The 17,595-nt window shown below is 37.4% G+C and overlaps 1 protein-coding gene across 11 annotated transcripts in view; it reads left to right on the top strand.

The window, feature by feature from the left end:
* GUCY1A1 (guanylate cyclase 1 soluble subunit alpha 1) overlaps positions 1-17,595 on the top strand; it is a 69,141-nt gene that overhangs the window by 32,289 nt on the left and 19,257 nt on the right. For all 11 annotated transcript variants that reach the window (XM_031664199.1, XM_031664209.1, XM_031664203.1 and 8 more), the window contains 4 exons: positions 6,212-6,273; positions 11,209-11,267; positions 13,476-14,185; positions 16,207-16,692. In XM_031664199.1, the coding sequence (XP_031520059.1) occupies positions 6,212-6,273; positions 11,209-11,267; positions 13,476-14,185; positions 16,207-16,692 (1,317 nt within the window). The remainder of the gene's footprint in view (positions 1-6,211; positions 6,274-11,208; positions 11,268-13,475; positions 14,186-16,206; positions 16,693-17,595) is intronic.

The following is a 17,595-nucleotide window of genomic DNA, read 5'->3' as shown; positions in this document are numbered from 1 at the left end:
GTTATTAGCTCTGACACCTCTTCATATAGCCCTGCAAGCTGCATAGCATAGTGTCATGTTGAGATCTAGAGCACCTTCTGTCAATCCACCTTTAAGGAAATTTCTGGGAACAGGACACAGACCTAAACAGGTCAAATATCTTAGGAATAGAGGGGACATGTAGAAAGCTCCTCTCCCTTTGTAGGATAAATAGAAGAGCAGTTGAAGGTCTTCATGATGTCTTCCTCCCTCTGTCAGTCTTCATAGTTTTATATAGATTTGCTTAACCTATGAATTTGGCTGGACATTGACTCAATCAGACACTGGCTAACATAATACATTGATAATTTTTAATTGACGCAATACCAACCTTCTATTGTGTGCAAAGCACCAAAGAAACACAGACTGGCTAATTTTCAGAACTGAAAGGAATTTCACAGATAATCTTGTTTTACTCCCAGGAAGTGCTAGGGAAGTTCAGTGACTTGACCAAAATTACACAGCTTTCAAAGGGTAGAGCAATTAATTACTGCTGTAAACAATCCAGGCTGGAATGACTGAGAAAGAAGAAATTGAAGTTTGAAGGATGGATAAATTGGACTTAGCAGTAAGTTGAGGGAGTTTATTTCAGATATGATATTAACACAATAGTACTTTGGCAGATAACCTTTGAAATGGAAATGTTTAATTATTCTTACCCCACTCTAGTTGCTAGATAGCCAGCATTGGCTAGGAAAAGGGATACAGTCCTCCTCAGGGAGTTGGTTTGTGGCACACTCTGGGAAACAATCGGTGCTCTCATTTCCAAGGACAGAGTGAAATGAACAGACATGAACAGATGGTGATGATGAGGAAGCTAGATAGCTTCTATGTTTTCCCTGAATCCTGTCCTTACTATGTTGGCTTTATTATTTTGTTTAGTAAATTTTGAATTTCTACAGTGGAAGTCATACACATATTGGACTCTTTTTTGAAAAACATTCTGGTTCACTTGATGGTGGCCCCAAAAGTTCCACAGGCTTCCTTCAGTCTTTTTCATTCATTTTTATTTTCGCCCTTCTGACTGAATAACTTCAGATGACCTCTCTTGAATTTGCTGATTCTTCTGCTTAAGTCTGATGTTGATTGTTTCCATTGAGTTTTTTTCAGTTAGTTATTCTTTCATTCCAGAATTTTTGCTTGGTTCTATATTTGTGGTTATCTCTTTGTTGATATTTACATTTTGCTCACATATAGTTTTCTTATTTTATTTAGTTGACGGCCTGTGTTTTCTTAGAACTCACTAAATTTCATTGTGTTGAATTTTTTGTCAGGTAAATCATTGTTCTTCATTTATTTAGGGCCGGTTACTGTAGATTTATTTATTTATTTATTTGGTGTGTCATATTTCCCCAATTTTTCCTGTTCCTTGTAGCTTTGCATTGGAGCCTGCACACTTCAGTATGCAGTCACCTCTTTGCTTCTTTTCAGACTGGTTTTGACAGGAAAAGATATTCACCAGTTGGCTCAACTAGAGATTTTGAGAGCCTCTCAAACATTTTCCATGGATGTGCATGTTCCATTCCTCTCTTTTCCTGATGAGGGAGAAGTTTCTGGGTGGTGTGTCTTCTCCTGATCCTGAAGAGCCATACAGGCTGCTATAAACTTCCCTTCTCTTTTTCCTAGGAAAATGTACTGAAAGACTAGGATGCAATACCAAATTAAAATTGTGTATATATATATATATATATTTTAAAAAGTGTATATATATATATTTAAAATTTAGTAGTCTATGTTGTTTGTTCATTAGTTTATAAGAATAAAGCATTAAGATTTGACTGTAGTATAGGAAATGGAAGAGGTATGCTTGGCATTAGTGACTACAACTCCTCTCCAACTGAGACATTATCCTTATGGCAGCAAATGTTCCAGTGTTGAATACATTTGAGCTGTATAGTACTCAATCTAGATGACTTCAAACATCTACTTATCTTTGATAAATTCTTGTTACAGTTTTTTTTCTACTGATTATCTGTTAAGTTTATAGATTTAATGCTTAGACTACTATTTAGTTTCAGTTATATTAATAATCCAAAAGAAGATACTTAAAATAGCATTTGACATAACAATTTTTGTTTTAGATCATCAGAATCAACTTCCTGGTTATATTTTTATTAGTGAATGGGCAAGTGTAAAAATGTATTATCCTTAGCAAATGCAACATGTGAGAGGTTGTTCCCAAGTAATGGAATACTAGAGCTTTAAAAAGTCTTCTTGATCATCTAATGCAAACTTATCATTTCTATTTTAAGAAATGGAAGCGCATAAATTTAGATCTCTTTCTTAAAACAAAAGATAACTGGAGAAATGGAAAACTCTCTGCATTTCATTCATGATCCATTGCTCTTCCTAATATAATATAACATAATATTGTTTGCTCTTTTTTCATGGGTATTGTTTCCCAATAATTCTGTAAGCTCCTTCAGGCATACTGTCTTGAAGGAGCTTTTAATGGAGCCACAGTCACAGCAAATCAGAAACCACTTACTGAACTGAATCAATTGAATTGGATATGCTTGCATAAATGATAAGATCCCAAATCAAGTACCTAGCAAAAGTAGGAGCATTTGAAGAGAATCATGAGGTCTGTAGATGTGTTCTAGAATATTAGGTTGAAAGAAGAAAAAAAGAAACACTGTTACAACTTATCTTATGAATTAAAATATCCTTGGTCTAGAAAAACATTAAAAACTGTAGAAAAATTAAAAAGCCAATGAAAATAGTGACTTATTCATAAACCACACCAATGAGATTTTATTAAAATTCACATCATTGACAGCAATGTTGCATCAAATGGCAGTTATTCCTGAAGTATTCATATATGGTATATTTGTGGCAAAAGCACTTGTTTTAACACTTTAATCAGATCTATTCTTTCTGAAGCCAAAAGATAATTGTTTAGTCAAGAAAAACAAACTTGAGAGCACTACAAACTATTTGCACTGGGGGACAAGTGTCCCCTCTCTAAATCAGAAGGTCCACAATCTACAATACTTCAGGTTCTGGTGATTGTACAAATAAGAGAACTTGTTCCTCCAAATTCAAAATGAAGGCTTTCCCAAATAGTAGGGTATTTTAGTGATAGACAACTAAAAGATCTACAAAAGACTGCTACACAATATTTACATATATTGAACTGTAAGGAATGAATTTGGAAGGAAATATTGGATTTAGTTCTAAAATCTGAAACCAAAAATTAATATATAGAATTGTTGGGGTTTGGAGCAGTCCTGAAATGGTTGATTTTATGTCATGAGGCCCTGAGGTTGGCTGTGTTTGACAGATCTCACTTATAGTTGAATCCTGCTTATAATTTTATTGTGGACTCATGTCATCTCAGGGTCAGTATATATCACAGGAAGTACAGCACCAAGGTAGGAAACTCGATGCAACAACAGCCTCTACCAATAAATATTCTGCCTGGAAAACATGTGAGTTCTGTCTCTTACGGGTTTTGCTTTGAATTTACAAAACTTTTCCAGAGGAGTAATGGTATAAGATGAATGTAGATTTCCATCAAAGCCTATTCACTCATAATTTCAGTCAAGTATGCTAGTAATGCTTTGCACAGACTTTATTCCTTTTTTCTTTGGGAAAATAAGTTTTGATTCAAAATGGAAAGCCAAAAATACATTTGCTCCACCAACCCTAGCAATTGGAAGGTGACCATTTCTCCTCCCCTGTTATGATGATAGTGTATACGTTAGGAGGAAAAGACCAGAAAAAGACATTTCTAGTGGCAGTAGGAAGAAAATGAAAGACAAATAAGGATTTTGACTAAAAGGGTAAAAGAGTATCCCCCTTGGCTTAATCAGAGACATAAAGAGGAGTAGAGTGTCTCCAGTAGCGTTGAAGAGGAAGAAGAAAGCAATCTTCAGTGGCAGAATTGGTTGGATTTTCTTTCTCCCTGGCCCATAAAATGTTCCTGGTCAGGGCGAGCATGGTGGCTCATACCTGTAGTCCCAGCTACTTGGGAGGCTGAGGCAAGAGAATCACTGGAGCTCAGGAGTTCTTGGCTGTAGTGAACTGTGATCACCACTGCACTCCAGCCTGGATGACAGAGCAAAACTCTATATCCAAAAAAAAAAGTTCCTGGTCCAAGAAGCCATATATATATATGTATGTATATATACACACACACAAATATAATTGAAATAGTTTAAATTGCAAACAACCTAAATTTGTTTGTAAACTAGCTAAGAGAGTAACACCTCTATATTTGGCTTTATCACTTCACAGATAAAATTTTATAGATTAAGCCTTCAAGACTTTGAGTAGCTGGCAGGTGGACATCATTCATTCATTCATTCAATAAATATGTATTGAACATCTCCTATGGATAGGTACTATTGTAGGTTTTGGACATAGAGGGGTAAGCAAAACAGACACTGTCTGCCCTTTTGGAGCTTCTATTGTAATGGAAGAGACAGATTATGAAAAATTTACAAAGGTGGAGAGCAAATGCTGTGAAGGAAAACTGAGAGCTCAAGCACAAAGGTAGCAACCCTTATTTTATTAAAGACTTCTTTTTTCATATGAATACATTTTGCAGGAAGAAAGAATTCATAGCCACTCATGCTTTCATGGATTTGTATCCACATTAATACTCTGTTACTGGAGTAACTTTCTACTCTACCAAGTAGATGGTTCTTCAGATATTTAAACATTTCAAGCACCCTGGCTGATTTACTTCACATACAGCATCACTAATTTAATGTTACCTTCCTTTTTCCTTGATGAGAAAGATGTCTGGGAAATACGCCCATAGTTTCTTTCTTGAACATGTTTCTCAACTGCTCTTTGCCTTTACATAGATCACCAGGCCCTGCTCAGAATGTGCCCTCTGGGTGTGTCTTCCACCAGCTTTTCTTTCATCCTGTGGCAGATGTTATACTTTCTCTCTGTATCTGAACAGTCTGAAAAATTGTTCCACATTGTAAATTTAAATTCTCTTTAATTTTTTTTCAGCAATTGTGCTTTCTTTCAATACATTTTAAAATTTTCTTTCTAAGCTTTAGTGTATATTTAAAACTAAAAGCCCTTTTCGTAACTCATTTCATTAAAACAGAACCTTGCTCTATTTTGGTTTACTCCAGTACCCCACTTGACTGGTGGAAACTCTACAAGAGATATAAATAGTTCTTAAGGAAAAAGGAATTTCTCAGCTTGGAACAGCAAAAAATGTTTCACTTTCCTCTGGGGAAACTATAGAAAGAATCAATGGTTCTATATATATAATATATGGTTTTATATATATCTATACATATACACATATATATAGAGAGAGGTACATACATAAACACATATGATTTTTACATGGAATGCATAAAAATGGACACCACTGCTTATCATTGCTCTGTTTTCCACTTATTTATTAGAGACAATCAGCTGTTAAGAGAAATTAATAGCTACTCAACATGTATTTATTAAATATAAAAGCTTACATACAAATGTCTTGCAAAATAGGAAAACTCATGAAGTTCTCAGAAATCAATAAAAGAAAATAAAACCGTAAGTATTTGATGAGGATTATTGGTTCAAAGAAAGGAAATCAGTATAAGCCAAGGTAAACCCAAAGCTTATTTCAAATAAATGATCAACTAACTTTGGTGACAGATCAGATTTAAGAGATCAAAAAAGGAAGAGACAGAGATAACTCCAGAGTTCGCTAGACAAGATGATATGAATGTGTAGTTAAGGGCAGAGAGTCACTGGGGCAGCTGAGTGTGGAGTTCGTAAAGGGAACAGAAATTTGCTTGGCTTGGTCCTTGCTGAGACTGAAGTATTGGTTGCCCATCCAGAGGGATTTCCTGACTCAGAGGAAGTGATACCCATGGAATCCTATATTGCAGAAGACCTAACACTGCCAAACTGAAATCTTCTGTTTGGATTCACGATCAGCTCAACTATTCCGTGGCTGTCAGTGAGACCACCACCAAATGCTAAACCTGTGGTCCATAACACATATCCAGTCTCAGATTAGTCTCAGTACATTGCTTCTTCTCCAGTTTGAAAAACACATAGAAAATCAGTTCCCGTTTCCAAAGTGAAAATTCACAACATTTATCATTCAAGCAATTGTATAATGTTTTTGCTTCTCTAAAATAAATCTTCAGGATGCATTTGTAAATATATAATTTCAAACAAATTATTATTTAAGGGAATGTTTAAAATATTTCTTTTGAACTTTCAGTTTGAACGGCTGAACCTTGCACTTCAGAGAACATTGGCAAAGCACAAAATAAAAGAAAGCAGGTAAGTCAAACCACTTTAGTTATATGAACCTCTTGTTTCAATGACTAATACTGCTGCTAAAGGTCAGCACTTACTGAATGTGTCAACCCTTTATTGAATCATTGTAATATGTCAGAAACTGGACTTAGCGCTTTCGCTGATACTAATTTGAAATTAAGTGCATCTATTTTTCACATTTGATAAATGATTAAACTGAAGTTTATATGAAGTGTTTAGAATTTTATAGCTGGTTAAGGAAAAGACAGAGCTGGGGTTCAAGCCCGGGTTTTTCAGAGCCCATTATTTTAAGCATGTGGTTATATACTGCTGCTTTAACAAGCTCCTGCAAGGCCAATTCTTTCATACTAATTAGTAACTTCTAAAATATTTAACAACAGGTAAGTCATGGATCCCAAACAATCTTCTTGCTTGAAGGATGCTGCCAAAGTTTTGAGCAGGGTCCCAGCAGATACCCCATCCCCGATAGATACCTCAACAACATGTTAACACTTTAGTATCTGCATCAGGAGGAGGTAGAAGGATCAAGGGCTTAAGAGGAAGGAGACTCAGGGTTCTGGGGGTAGCAGCTGTTTATTAATTCTTAGGGAAGTGTTTCTGTATTCTCCTAACTAGTTTGGTTGCACTGCAGAACACTAGTTTGATTTATACTTTTTTTCTAGTATTCTTTTAAAGGGTTTCTGAAGAGGTTTAATATAAAGTTACTTTTTTTTTTTTTTTTTTTTTTTTAGAAACAGGGTCTCACTCTGTCATCCAGGCTGAATGCAGTGGTGTGATCATAGCTCACTGCTGCCCAGAAATCCTGGGCTCAAGCCATGCTTCTACCTCAGCCTCCCAAAAAGCTGAGATTATGGGCAGGGGCCTAAAGTTACTTTTTAAAATTTTATTTTTATTTTTTTGAGACAGGGTCTTGCTCTTTCGCCCAGGCTAGAGGGCAGTAGTATGATCTTGGCTCACTACAACCTCTGCCTCCCTGGCTCAAGCCATTTTCCCACATCAACCTCTCGAGTAGCTGGGACTACAGGCATGTGCCACCATGCCCAGCCAATTTTTTTTTTTTTTTTTTTTTTTGTAGAGACAAGATTTCACCATGTTGCTCAGACTGGTCTCAAACTCATGAGCTCAAACATTCACCCACGCTGGCCTCCAAAACTGCTAGGATTACAGGCATGCGCTTCTGCACCTCATCACTAAAGTTACATTTTTAAAATCTGATTTATTTAGTGAATCAAACACAATTTAGCACATTTACTACTGAGAGAAAATGTAATAGGGGCCAGGCACAGTGGCTCACACCTGTAATCCCGGCCCTTTGGGAGGTCAAGGTGGACGGATCACCTGCAGTCAGGAGTTCGAGACCAGACTGGCCAACATGGCAAAACCCTGTCTCTACTAAAAACACAAAAATTAGCCAGGCATGGTGGCAGATGCATGTAATCCCAGCTATTTGGGAGACTGAGGCAGGAGAATCGCCGGAACCCGGGAGACAGAGGTTGCTGTGAGCCGAGATTGCGCCACTACACTCCAGCCTGGACGATAGAGCGAGACTCCGTCTCAAAAAAAACAAACAAACAACAACAACAAAAAGTAATAGGCCCTGTTTTTGATTCCCTGAAATTTCAAGGATGGTTTAGTTTATAAATAATCGAATAAATACTGGTGTTCAAATTTGCAGAACTGAACATTGAAGTTTTACAAAACAATACTATTGTCAGGAATGTTTTAACAATTCATTCATCTGTCTCCTACTCATGAGTGATCATCTGCTCTGTGGATCATATGTGCCTAATTCTCCTTGCTGACTAGCTGGTCCCAGACTGCAGGCAGCAGGACCAAGCCAAGAAGGGGTCATGGACAGGTCCAGAAGGAGAGAGTGTGAATCTATGTGTCTGACAGAAGCTTTGTTTACACGAGTAATATGAAAAGCATTCCAGAATGCCTCTGACCTTAATTCCCAGTCAAGCTGATAAGATAGCCTCAAGTCTCTCACTGTGCTACTGTGTCTGTCTGCTTAAGTCCTTGGCAGCCAGTTTACTCAAAATTTATTCTCAGGGCTTTGTGTTCTGAATTGTTCCTACAGCTTCTTGCAATATTCAGTTGTGATGTGTTTCCAGCAGTATATCTCTTAAAATAATCTCAAAACTTAAGTAAACAATAATTATTTTTTTGAAATTTTGAAATTTTTGTTTACCACTTCTCTGATTTCCTTAAAAAAAAAAAAAGAAATCTGATTATACTTTTAAAGTGTCTTGATGAGAACTATTCAGTTGTTGAAAGAAGATTTTTGCTCAGAAGCCTGCCTGCTGATATGTTAAGTGGCTCCTCTGTGCTTTTTTTAGTTTTGGGGTATCCTCTTGTTTATGCTTTTTTACTTCACTTTCTTGTTGGTAAGCCACTGCCGCTTTTATTGCTGTCAGTTTGCCAACTGCTGAACACCCCTTAACACTTTTTTGTGCTGCTTATTCTCTTCTATGAATTGACAAACAATAAGTCCAATATATCAACCAATGAACTGTCCTTGAATGAAGTACGAGAGCTGCCCCCCTCCTCTTTTTTTTTTTTTTTCTTCAGTGAATGAGTTTTAGTACAGCCATCTGGTCCCTCAGGATTGGTTGCCCAGAGAGTTCTTGCTTAGTTTCTTTTTCTGGGGTCTTTTGATCACATCATTATATGTAGGAACTCATACTGGGGGGTGTGTAGTTGTATGAGGCACACAGGTGTTTGCTGGTGCATGTGCAATTTTTTTTTGAGAATGAGTCTCCCTCCTATCACCCAGTCTGGAGTACAGTGGCGGATCTCAGCTCACTGCAGGCTCTGCCTCCGGAGTTCACTTCATTCTCACCTCAGCCTCCCCAAGTAGCTGGGACTACAGGCCATACACCGCCCGGCTAGTTTTTGTATTTTTAAATAGAGACAGGAGTTTCACCATGTGTGCCAGGATAGTCTCGATCTCCTGACCTCATGATCAAGCCCGTCTCGGCCTCCCAAAGATGCTGGGATTAGGCTTGGGAAGAGCCACCACGCTGGGCCGGTGCATGTGCAATTCTTATACCCACTTGTATTTTTTGAAGGTGAGGGTAGGAATCGTAGTTTGAATTGCACAATGTGCTGTTTGAACTAACAAGTTTCGATCACAAATTTTATCATAATCACTCATCACTATCAGAAATCATCACAAACAATTAGGCAAATATGAATCAACAAGTTGTGCAGTTAAAACTGCAAAAAACTCTTATCAGTAAAAAAGTATGCTATTATAGTCTCAATTTCTATGCTGTACAATGAGTGCAATAATTGAATGAAGAATAGGTTTCTTTCATTAATAATTTTTTTACACAAAATCAAGGATAAAAGTTTAATATAATGATATCTGAGAGAAAAATAGAGCCTTAAACTAAGAAGCAAAAGATTCTATATATTTGCTTTAGGAAAACATATAATGTTACTTAAAAGTGAATTCTATCTGTATGTAGGTTTTTCTTGGTTATCAGAATTACCATCCTCTTCTTGGCCACTTCACATTTGAGGTTGCTAGCCAGGGAAGGTTCTCTTTAGTATAGAGGCTCCTTGACTTACAGTGGAGTTACATACAGATAAACCCATCATAACTTGAAAACACCCTAAGTCGAAAATGCATTTAACATGCTTAACCTACTGAATAGCTTAGCCTTGCCTACCTTACACGTGCTCAGCAACTTAAAGTAGCATGCAGTTGGGCAAAATCATGTGGTAACACAGTGCACTGTAGAGTACCGGTTGTTTACCCTCAAAATTTCATGGCCACATGAGAGCTGGGTTCACCGCCACTGCCCAGCATCACACGAGAGCATTGTACTCCATACCTGTAGCATGGGAAAAAATCAAAATTCAAACTTTGAAGTACAATTTCCACTGAATACTTACAGCTTTTGCACCTATATAAAGGTGTTTAAAAAAAAAAAAAAAAAGCTAAGTCTGAGACTGTCTGTATTAGTGTATGTAAAGTTCACTTAAAAGATAAATATTCCTTATGATGAAGAATAACAAAACATTCTATCATATATATTTTGGGGTTTTTCCAACATTGTTCTGGATAGTACATGTCATTGCTGCTTTCCTGTACATATACACCATGGAATACTATGCAGCCATAAAAAAGGATGAGTTTGTGTCCTTTGTAGGGACATGGATGCAGCTGGAAACCATCATTCTTAGCAAACTATCACAAGAACAGAAAACCAAACACCACATGTTCTCATTCAGGTGGGAACTGAACAATGAGATCACTTGGACTCAGGAAGGGGAACATCACACACCGGGGCCTATCATGGGGAGGGGGGAGGGGGGAGGGATTGCATTGGGAGTTATACCTGATGTAAATGACGAGTTGATGGGTGCAGCACACCAACATGGCACAAGTATACATATGTAACAAACCTGCACGTTATGCACATGTACCCTACAACTTAAAGTATAATAATAATAAATAAATTTTAAAAAAAAATTGATAGTCAATATTTGCTTCTACAGACAAGGGAATTTAAACTATTTTCTTTCTTTTTTTTTTTTTTTGGAGACAGTCTCTCTGTGTTGCCCAGGCTGGAGTGCAGTGGCTGGCTGATCTCGGCTCACTGCTACCTCTCCCTCCTGGGTCCCGGTTCAAGCAATTCTCCTGCCTCAGCCTCCCGAGTAACTGGGATTACAGGCACACGCCACCATGCCCAGCTAATTTTTGTATTTTCAGCAGAGATGGGGTTTCACCATGTTGGCCAGGCTGGTCTTGAACTCCAGACCTTGTGATCCACCCAACTCGGCCTCCCAAAGTGCTGGGATTACAAGCATGAGCCACCGTGCCCGGCCCAATTTAAACTATTTTCTATCATTATTTTTGTATATTATAATCTGAACTTTTAGCATGTATTTATGAGTTTATAACTTAAAATATTGAAATATTTCCAGGAAATCTTTGGAAAGAGAAGACTTTGAAAAAATAATTGCAGAGCAAGCAGTTGCAGCAGGTAATAGAATTGTTTATATAATTAGAAAGTATGCCATATACCTGTAGAACTCACATTTTCTCTAGAAATATTCATATTTATTTGTTGGTGACTCCCAGTATGAAGTGTTCAATATTATGTATTCTGTTAATGTAAAGAATAACAATTTTTGATACTATATGTTTTTGTTTGACCTAAAACATTTTCTCTGTTTATGTTTACTTGCTGAAGAGTAGATAAGGCTAGATGGGAAGCTAACTCACAAACATTCACAGGCTTTGATCTTGAATCTAACTACATGTTCTTCATTTATGCATGAAAAATTCTACTCAACAAAGTAAAATAAAGAATGCTTTTAAAGGTTAGGAGCAGTCACGGGAAAAAAGTTAACAGTGTTCTCACATTAATCATTAGTTTGAGAGAAAAATTTGATGTGTGACTTTGTCTTGCTGTCCTTTCCAAAGTTTCAGTATATGAACCATGAGGTTGCATCTTTCTAAAAGTATGATATTGATAATAATAATAATGACTAACTTATATCGAGTCCCTCCTATTCTGAACATAAGCCCCACACTTCACAACAGTGCTATGAAGAGGGCACTATTCTTTTTCCCACATTACAGATAAGAAAAAATGTGGTACTCAAAGAGTGTAAAGATTAAAGGAGATTATAGAAAGGGAAGATCGTACAGAGCACCCTTGACATAACTAACTCTTATCTTTAAAAAAGACTCCATTTTGTATTTCCTAGGGCATTTTGCCAACAAAAATAACATGTTTTATTTAATAAGCAAATTTTAAATAGTGAAAACTACATGCAACCAGATAAAAACACTTTTTCACTATCAGTTCTCACCAGAGGACTCTGCAACTATAAAAAATTAAACCTTCAACAACTCAAAACGGTCGTCCTAACTGACACCTTCTTACATTAACTCATGATAAAAATTTGACATCTGCCACCAAGGGCTCTGCCACCTCAGAGTCTTTCTTATAAGACCAACAGATGGCCTGACTGAAACCAAGACTCCTTTTGTCTTCTTCACTATACCCACCCTCGTTTGTTAATTCTTTCTCCTATCTCTTTTTCCTTTGGATGGTAAATGTTACTTTGTTACAAAATATTTAACCTATAACATTTCTATTTTCTATGTTAATTAAGCATACTATTATGTATCACTTAAAATACTGACTTGTGGAGTGACTTGAGCCTGTGTGCCTGTAGCTCTAAGAAATGAGTAAACAAAAAGTCCCAAAAAAATTGCCACTTGGCAAGGCGTGGTGGTTGACGCCTGCAATCCCCACAATTTAGGAGGCTGAGGTGGGCAGATCACCCGAGGTCAGGAGTTCGAGACCAATCTGGCCAACACGGCAAAAACCCATCTCTACTAAAAATACAAAAATTAGCCAGGCATGGTCGTGTGCATCTGTAGTCTCAGCTACTCTGGAAGCTGAGGCATAAGAATCACCTAAACCTGGGAGGCGGAGGTTGCAGTGAGCTGAGATTGCATCACTGCACTCCAGCCTGGGCAACACAGCAAGACTCTGTCTCCAAAAAAAAAAAAAAAAAATGCCTCCTTAATAACTTCATATATCTCATGGCTTTTATGATAAAAAGTAATATTAATAAAAGCCTAACATTGTAAAAAGACACAGACATACAGAGGCTTACTTCTAACTTCATAGCACTCGTGAAAATGCAATAGAAAGTAAATTACATATTCCAAGCAGATACTCTTTCTGCTAACACTAAAAAACAAGAATGCTATTTTACTCAGGAAAAAAAATGCTTTGTAATCATTTCTAGACAAAATTGAGTTTCATGACCAGTGATTTTAAATTAACTTCAGTGTCTGACCCTTTCGCTGCTGGAAACCCTCAGAGAGGAAGACCCTCTTCATGAGGATGAATTGCTTTTGTTTTTAACAGAAAGATTGGAGGAATTTTGCCAAAATGTACTTAATACTGGAATTCAAATTGATCTTTTATAGTTAGGTTTCAGAGAGATAAAAAGTTGTGTATTATATTCAAGTGGTCATTCTTTTTTAATGAATTAATTTGGGATATTTCTTCAGTTACTAGAATTTTAGAAGCTAACCTAGGTAGATAATTTGGATATAGGGGTTTCATTTTAATCAGCAAATAGCACAAGTTGAAAATAGGAATAATGGCACAGCTTTACCAAGGTGGCGTATTTGATATGGCAGAACATGTATTATGTGATTTCAGGAGTTCCAGTGGAAGTTATCAAAGAATCTCTTGGTGAAGAGCTTTTTAAAATATGTTACGAGGAAGATGAAAACATCCTCGGGGTGGTTGGAGGCACTCTTAAAGATTTTTTAAACAGCTTCAGTACCCTTCTGAAACAGAGCAGCCATTGCCATGAAGCAGGAAAAAGGGGCAGACTTGAGGACGCCTCCATTCTATGCCTGGATAAGGAGGATGATTTTCTACATGTTTACTACTTCTTCCCTAAGAGAACCACCTCCCTGATTCTTCCTGGCATCATAAAGGCAGCTGCTCACGTATTATATGAAACCGAAGTGGAAGTGTCGTTAATGCCTCCCTGCTTCCATAACGATTGCAGCGAGTTTGTGAATCAGCCCTATTTGTTGTACTCCGTTCACGTGAAAAGCACCAGGCCATCCCTGTCCCCCAGCAAACCCCAGTCCTCGCTGGTGATTCCCACATCGCTCTTCTGCAAGACATTTCCATTCCATTTCATGTTTGACAAAGATATGACAATTCTGCAATTTGGCAATGGCATCAGAAGGCTGATGAACAGGAGAGACTTTCAAGGAAAGCCTAATTTTGAAGAATACTTTGAAATTCTGACTCCAAAAATCAACCAGACATTTAGCGGGATCATGACTATGTTGAATATGCAGTTTGTTGTACGGGTGAGGAGATGGGACAACTCTGTGAAGAAATCTTCAAGGGTAAGGAAAATGTAATATTATCTTGAATAAGAAAGCTATTTCATATTTAAGAGCAAGAAACGAAAGCGTAAAAATATATGCATCACTTCAAATGTTTTGATAAAACATATTTAAAACAATGGTAAAAGAATTGCAAAGCTGTAATAAACTTAAACAAAATTCTTTCTGCATTTGTTTGCTTACTCGATTCATTACTCCAAAAATATTTATTGAATGCAGTCTGCCTTTTAATATCTTTTTGGAATGTTTTATAATGAAATTTGATAAATGTTTATATAAAAATATGTTTTCAATTATCTAGCTGACTTAGGTTGAATAATAAGAGGTGTTGTTTTACAACAAACAAAAGTCACTTGTTTCTTGTAGGAGGCAACTAAATGGATTTTTAATCAACATTTAATAGACATAAAAAATAATTTATTTGATTATTTGTTACCAAATGTGGAGGTTAAAATATGTCATCTCATGGTAGAGAACTTCGGTAATTATTTAGTCTCAGGAAAGAAAGTTTGCTAACTCATCGTTGATGATACAAGCAAAGCTAAGAGAGATTTCACACATGTATAACTTTAGCAGAAGCACTATTTTTTCCCCAAAAGGAAAATAGCTTTATTATTGTTTTCTATCATAAAATAATATATTGAGATGTTTAAAAATGAGTAATATTGAAAGGTGTTTATTGTAGCAAAAAAATGAAAAACTAATTATACACATTTTTGTTTAAAACAAAAAAAATGCTATTTTACAACTTCTTTTATCATGAAACAATATATTTTGTGCATCCTCCCATGTCATTAGATATAGGTCTATTTGGCTTTCTTGGAGTCTTAGTGGTATCCCATTATATGGTTGTGTTCTACTTTATTTATTTATTCATTTATTTAGATGGGGTCTTGCTCTGTCGCCCAGGCTGGAGTGCAGTGGCGTGTTCTCAGCTCACTGCCACCTCCAACTCCAAGGTTCAAGCAATTCTCCCTGCCTCAGCCTCCTGAGTAGCTGGGATTACAGGCATGCACCACCACACCCAGCTAATTTTTGTATTTTTTAACAGATAGAGTTTTGCCATGTTGGTCAGGCTGGTCTTGAACTCCTGACCTCAGGTGATCCGTTCACCTTGGTCTCCCAAGCTCTACTTTATTTAACTAGTATCCTATTGAAGGATATTTGGGTTGCTTTTGGCTTTTTGCTGCAAGAACACACATGCACATCTTTGTCCACACGTACGCAAGTAAACCTTCTTGTGGTTCAGGATGATCACTTGAAGCCCCCTGTCTCTCACATCCTCCTTGGTACAGTCCTTTCTACTGTATGGTTTGCTCTTTTATTTGTGTGGTGGAGGGCAGGGTGCCTTATGTGCTGGAGGCAAAGTTGAAATGGGGAAGTAGCTTCTCCTATAAGATTCAGATACCTCATGCTGAAGTCTCTGGAAAAATAATGACTTCCAAAAGGTAGTTCTGGGGAGCTACTCATGACTGAAAAAAAAATTCAGATAAAAATCTTACCTTTGGAGGCTTTTTAATTTCCATACCTACCAGATGGAGCAAGTACTACGGGAGAAGTGGGGAAGAGAAGAGAAACATGCTAAACGAGAAGGAAACAACAAAAAAAATAGAACGAAGAAAAAAGTAAAAGGGAGGGAGGGAAGAAGGAAGAAAGGAAGGAAGAATACATTTTCATAAGTACCATATTATACAAAAAATAGAACTTCAGGTTAACCAAGTGAGACTATTAACAAGAATATCGTGGCAAAAGCCTCAGCACGCTGGAGCGTTGAAGCAACAGCGTTTTGCATTGTTCACTGTAAATCTTGATTTATGTGTAGAGTATACTCCAATATACTCTTCAAATGTCTGCATGCATTTTAGAACTCATAGCAAATTGGAACTATAAGAAAGCAAACTGTTCCTCTTCAGCAGGTTTGAACACAAAGGGATTATTACTGTATCTACTTCCCCTTCTTTTGTCTCAGAAAGATTTTGGAAACTTGAATAAACCACAGTTGGTTCTCCTTTCCTTCATAGGTTATGGACCTCAAAGGCCAAATGATCTACATTGTTGAATCCAGTGCAATCTTGTTTTTGGGGTCACCCTGTGTGGACAGATTAGAAGATTTTACAGGACGAGGGCTCTACCTCTCAGACATCCCAATTCACAATGCACTGAGGGATGTGGTCTTGATAGGGGAGCAAGCCCGAGCTCAAGATGGCCTGAAGAAGAGGCTAGGGAAGCTGAAGGCCACTCTTGAGCAAGCCCACCAAGCCCTAGAGGAGGAGAAGAAAAAGACAGTAGATCTTCTGTGCTCCATATTTCCCTGTGAGGTTGCTCAGCAGCTGTGGCAAGGGCAAGTTGTGCAAGCCAAGAAGTTCAGTAATGTCACCATGCTCTTTTCAGACATCGTTGGGTTCACTGCCATCTGCTCCCAGTGCTCACCGCTGCAGGTCATCACCATGCTCAACGCACTCTACACTCGCTTCGACCAGCAGTGTGGAGAGCTGGATGTCTACAAGGTAGGGGTGGAACAGGGCAATGATCATTTTACCAGCAAACTCACTGGGGTACAAGCACTGTGCCTAGGACCTGAACTATAATGCAACTGGAAGGCCACCTCTGCACGGTCTTGCAAGCCCAGTCCTGGGAACAGGTATGGTGCATTCATTATGTGGGTGTTTTCCAGCCAGAAATAGCTCTGGATCTGCCCAGAAACAGAGGTAACTATTCTGTGAGAGGACTGCCACATTCTCTTCTCAAAGAATGAGCAGAGAATGGAGGGAGGATAAGGTGCTCAAAGAATGGAGGATGGGGTGTAGGACCTGTGAATAGGAGAAGTTTAATAGTCAGTGAACCTGCCACTTCACTGTGGAAACCGAGTTGAATTATTAAGTGTGAGATAATTCGAAGTATGGCTTATACAAGGAAACATTATCCTTTGTATCTGTAAGAGTAAAGACACATGAGGATTATAAAAATTGCCTTTAAATAGATTACTTCAGTACAGAGTTAACATGATACTTTTCATAGACAGTTAACAGAAATCAAAATCACCTACTTAAGGCACTTTTGCAGCTTGGCCAAGGGCGGAGACATTTGAAAAACAAAGACCTGTCTTCAAATCTTGTTCTCTGCCTTACTCGCTTTGTAAACTAAGTTAAAAAAAAATTTATCATCACTTCTAAGAGAAAATAATGCTCACTCACAGAGTCTATACATATGAATAACACACATTATGTCCCATAATCTTCATGAACAGGATTGTTATAAAGATTATGTTAGATAATACATGATATTCATCAGACATACAGGATGAGCCAGGCATCATTGTAGGCACTGGAGATATAGCAGTGACCATCCCTGATACCAATTTTTTTAAAAATGTAACTACTATTAGTAAGAGAGCTAATGAAGAGATTTCA

Source organism: Papio anubis, chromosome 3 (assembly GCF_008728515.1).
Source record: "Papio anubis isolate 15944 chromosome 3, Panubis1.0, whole genome shotgun sequence".
NCBI classification, from domain to species: domain Eukaryota; kingdom Metazoa; phylum Chordata; class Mammalia; order Primates; family Cercopithecidae; genus Papio; species Papio anubis.
This window is presented reverse-complemented; position numbering and strand designations above follow the sequence as displayed.